At 43.8% G+C, this 4884-nt stretch overlaps 2 protein-coding genes across 2 annotated transcripts; both read left to right on the forward strand.

Moving 5' to 3' along the window:
• Positions 1–324: 324 nt before the first annotated feature.
• PHALS_01271 (arginine biosynthesis mitochondrial) lies at positions 325–1715 on the forward strand (the record flags this gene model as incomplete). The annotated part of the gene is made up of 4 exons (XM_024731106.1): positions 325–700; positions 770–886; positions 955–1547; positions 1617–1715. 4 exons carry the CDS (start codon positions 325–327, stop codon positions 1713–1715), a joined length of 1185 nt encoding a protein of 394 aa, XP_024581317.1.
• A 234-nt stretch (positions 1716–1949) lies between these two features.
• PHALS_01272 (Transcription factor Iwr1) lies at positions 1950–3527 on the forward strand (the record flags this gene model as incomplete). The annotated part of the gene is made up of 3 exons (XM_024731107.1): positions 1950–3175; positions 3287–3395; positions 3456–3527. 3 exons carry the CDS (start codon positions 1950–1952, stop codon positions 3525–3527), a joined length of 1407 nt encoding a protein of 468 aa, XP_024581318.1.
• Positions 3528–4884: the final 1357 nt, after the last annotated feature.

Consider the following 4884-nt stretch of genomic DNA (forward strand, 5'->3'; position numbering starts at 1 on the left):
ATAGAAATTTGAAACCTTAATTTTTCAAGGTGCACTATTTACCAAAATTTTTACAAAGAAACAGATATTGATTCGAAAACATAATAAACTCGGCAGCAATATCTATTTGTCATGGCAATCATGAGATTGTCGCTACTCAACCGCTCGCGTTCGTTGTTCCAAACGCGATGTCTATCCACTAATGGTCATCCATTTGTGTTTGAATCGCGCCATGAGTATATGGACTACCTAGAAGCTCACCAGAGCCGCCTGCCCTGGGGATTTTCGGTAGCCACCACTCAATTCGATTTTGTGCCACAAGAGGCACCCCATCTACCAGCCAAGATGACCATGACCCTTATTAAACCTGTCAAACCTACTTCGCTTTTTGCTGCTGTGTTTACGCAAAATGCATTTCCTGGAGCTCCAGTTCTTGTGGGTCGCAAGCGTCTGCATGAGACAAAGCTCGGCGCGATCCTTGTCAATAACAAAATTTCTAATGTCTGCGCAAGCGGTGGTGGGGTAGCTGATGCAGAAGAAGTTTGTGAACATCTTGCCAAACACCTTAGACTTGAAGGAGGATCCCAAGTGCTGCCATGTTCCACAGGCGTCATTGGCTGGCGAATTCCTGTGGATGCCATGGTCGAGAATCTCCCAAAGCTTGTTAATAATTTACAATCTGATTCGGTATTACCAGCTGCTGAGGGTATCATGACAACCGGTCCGTGACTTTGAATTGTCTAAATGATAAGTTTCATTGTATTAATAACGAAGTGACCACAATTCACAGACTTGTATCCAAAAATCCGTTCCGTGGACGTATGTGGTGGTCGTATTGTTGGGATCGCTAAAGGTGCTGGGATGATTGAACCGAACATGGCTACCATGTTATCGTATATTCTCACTGGTGCGTTCCGCTTTTCTCGACATTGATAATAGTTTTGATACGACCTCTCATTGACAAAATGCGTGTAGATTTATCGATTCCGCGTGATGTGCTGCGTCAGCTACTGACTGATGTTGTGGGTGATACGTACAATTCCCTTAGTATAGACACAGATCAAAGCACGTCTGACACGGTGACGCTCGTGTCGTCCGACCAAATTCCATTTGACATCAAGCAGTTGAATGAGTTTAAAGAAGCGTTGCACGCCGTGTGTCTTGGGTTAAGTGAAGACATTGTACGCAACGGTGAAGGTGCGCACCACGTTATGCGAGTGCGCGTGAGTGGCGCACTATCGAAGGATATGGCTAAAGGAGTTGGCAAATCGGTTGTAAACTCACCTCTGCTCAAATGTGCAGTGGCTGGCAATGATCCAAACGTGGGTCGTCTCGTCATGGCTGTAGGTAAGTACATGGGTCTACACCACAAGGACGTGAACATTCAGCGACATATGAAGATTCGAATGGGTGGCGTTTTGATTTTTGAAAACGGTGAAATGGTACTCAACAACGACATTGAAGCGAAACTTGTGGCGCACATGCGCGATGCAATGCTGATTGAGCCTACGCGCGGTGGTTTGGACGCAAGCTCGCACAATTATCCGCCACATGGAAAGTTTGTCGAGGTAAGCGCATATTGTCGTCGTTCTATATATGAAAAAGAGTGACATCTTGATATTTGTGATGATGATAAGATTAATATTGACTTGGGAGTTGGTTCTGAAGAGACACAAGTACTAGGAATTGACTTGACGCACGAGTACGTGGCCATAAACGCCGACTACCGTTCGTAGATGCAGATTTCGATCGTTTTGCTTGCAATGGCCATACAATAAAATCCTTTCGTGTGATTTTCTAAATTCTCGAATCACATCTCAGAACGCTTTATATCAAGTCATGATGATCACTTTTGATGGTTTAGAATTGCTAAAATTCAGATGCAAAGCTTGATATTCACGTTAGTAGAAAAAAAAGTCTTGAAAAAGAATTGTTACGTTTTGTCGGAAAAAATATCGAGCGTAAAAGTGATGGGCGACAATGCGTCGCAAAGTACAGGATCGTCCGTTGCTACTAAAGCTTCGCACTCTTTGACAGTCAAACTTGATGAGCAGAAGAAGCCATCGTTTGTTTTTCTGAGCTTGAAACGCAAGCGCACAGATGAACCGATGAATTGTTTAGTGGTGCAGAGCGAGCCAGATTCGAAGCGCTACAAGACAGATCTCCTTGAAGCATTTGCACAGCTATCAACTGGCAAAAAGCGCTTTGTGTTCAAGCATATTGACACAATGGAAGAATCTGTAGCTTCTGGTCATGCAAAATGGACACAGCGACTCAAACGCAAAGCTCGTACGCTCAAGGAGGAGCATGCTAACATGATGGCTAAAAAGCATCAAATTTCTGTGTTTCAGAAAGAGTTTGGAGCTTCAAAACAGACAGAGAAGCGTGTTAAACAGCAGCAATGTCGCTCAAAGGCGCGAAGAAATGAGAATGTTTTTCAATCTAGAGGCTTAAACGCTTTCGTGGAGATCAAAGAGACGCAGAAGATAGAGTTGGGTGGTATTCGATTGGTTGATCTACAAATGTCGAGTGATTCGAATCCGAACATCGAGGTGGGGGTTGAGAAAAATGGAACTAAGAGTAATGCCGATCTTGTCACTATCAATGGTGTCACGTTGAAACCGACGAGGGTGCTGAATCCGTACGAGCGTGAGCTTGATGAGGCGATCTGGGCTGCATTTCGAACGAATGATTTTGCACCGTTTTTTCGGATTTATCATGCACAGCAGTCAGAACAACGTGCAATTCCGACAACTTTTCAAAGACCAGTAGATGGAAGTACAATCTTAATGGCCGCGGCATTGCACGGACGTAATGATGTGATCGAAGTACTGCTACGTTCTGGTAACTTGAGCATTCTTCAACAAGATTGGGAAGGGGCAACTGCAGCTATGTTTGCGGAACGTGGAGGTCATTTGAATGTAGCAACAGCACTGCGCGCTTGTGAAGAAGCAGAAAGAGAAAAGGATTACGTCTACGACGTCTACTGTGTTGATCTTGAAGCGACTGAGAAACAGGACCCGTTACAAGACTCTTCAACCGATTTAGCAGATATTAGCAAACAAATAGGTGTTAATAGTGCGCCAATTGTGAATGTAAGCTCAGAGGTACACCACTGGCTTTCAAGGGATACGCCTAGTGATGAAGTGGAGGAATATGTGCTGGAATCCGACCTTGATAGCAGTGAAGATGACGGGTATGGATCTTGTATTGATATGCTTATTACTAGAATTCAAGACACAGAAGATTACCATGTTTTGTTGAGCTTGATTTGACCTTTTATTGCTGTCATGTTTGATATCTGTAGATTGAGCGAAGACTCAAATGGTGAGGACAATGCTGCAAACGACTACCCAGATGAAGAGTTATCAGACGAGTCGGACGAGTCTCTAGCGGACAGCGATGACCTTGACGAGGTACTTGATAGTGTTTTGTTGTGATGCTGTTTGTTTTTTATATCAATCACTTTGTTGTAGATCAGGGCGAGGCGTCGATGGCAACCTAATGATGACGACGACTCTGAGCCGGATAATTTTGAGTTTCAATAGTATACATAGCTGCTTATCTTCGATCATCTGGGATTACATTATAACATATACTTGCAAAGAGGTGTTTCTTGAAAATTATTGACTACTGTGCTCTAGTCTAGATCAGAACAAGATTGAGGCCTAGGATCGTGCTAAATTGACTTTATTTAACACATGATTGAGAGTGCTTTAGTTGCCGTACATCTTTAATCATTCATTGGTGTGTATCACTTCACATTCGATTGCGGTGATGCAATCTTTACTATTGAGAGATGATCTATATTGTATTCAATGAGTCATATAATCATAACCTCGGCAGCGGACATGACGAAAAGGTGCCCTCGTCGTAGTTTTAACCTCTAATTCATGTTAGACTAGCCTAAAAGGACGAAAGTCGCGCATTGATTAATTATTGCAGTCAACGTATCAGCCTCTTAATCAAAACCGACACTGCAGCCTTAGAACGCTGACTCAGCCATCTGCTGAGCCATGATTTTGCTTGTTAAACCAAATAATTCGAAATATATTTTTTAGCAAAAGCTTCAGTATATAAATATGTTCAAGATACACTGATGCTCACCACGATAAATATTAGCAGGTACACAATGGTGTCTGCACACGGATACACTTGCTTTCAATACGGAAATCAATGCAAGTTCTGTACGTCTGTATGTGAGTGTTTAATAAGGTCATGCAAAACAACATTGTGTGCATTTCTTTTAGCGAAAATGCACCAGGGCTGCCGAAGCTCTTTCGCTAAGAGGAAGCTAAGCTAAGGTCGGTGACCTTCGTTCGATACTTAGCACCAGTACAAGTGTGGCGAATCGCAATCCGTTTACTCCATGAGTAACCACAAACTTAACCCAAGGCAAATAAACTCTCCGGTTAAAATGTGAACTGTTTCCCTTGGTTCAAAGCCGACTATATCTAAATCTATAGGTATTTCTAATTTAATAATTAAATGCATAACTACTGGCACTCCAGCCATTCACGTACTGACTTCTTGTCAAAGTGAAACCAACACCACTTGTGTGGCCACACCAAGTTGTGTGACCCACCACTTTATTTTAGGGTACGTGTAAAGGGAGTTGCACGTACCCCATCAAAATTGTGAGCACTCGCAATTAACATTCAAACTGTCGCCACGAACGAGGCTCGCGTGTCTAAGACACCTCTACATTTTGCACGCATTCTCTGATCAATAAGCACACGAAAAACACCCGGCTTCGCTGATCCCGAGGGCGCCCGCGGGCAGATCTCGATTTCTTCTCCTGCACGCGGTGCAACTCCAGACAGAACGTCCTCGGCATCACGGAAAGCACATCCCAAGCCCTCGGCAACCGGGCACCGCACACCGCGCCTGCCACGGGCAACGGAT

The sequence above is a fragment of the Plasmopara halstedii genome, assembly GCF_900000015.1.
Source record: "Plasmopara halstedii genome assembly, contig: Scaffold_1343, whole genome shotgun sequence".
NCBI lineage: Eukaryota > Oomycota > Peronosporomycetes > Peronosporales > Peronosporaceae > Plasmopara > Plasmopara halstedii.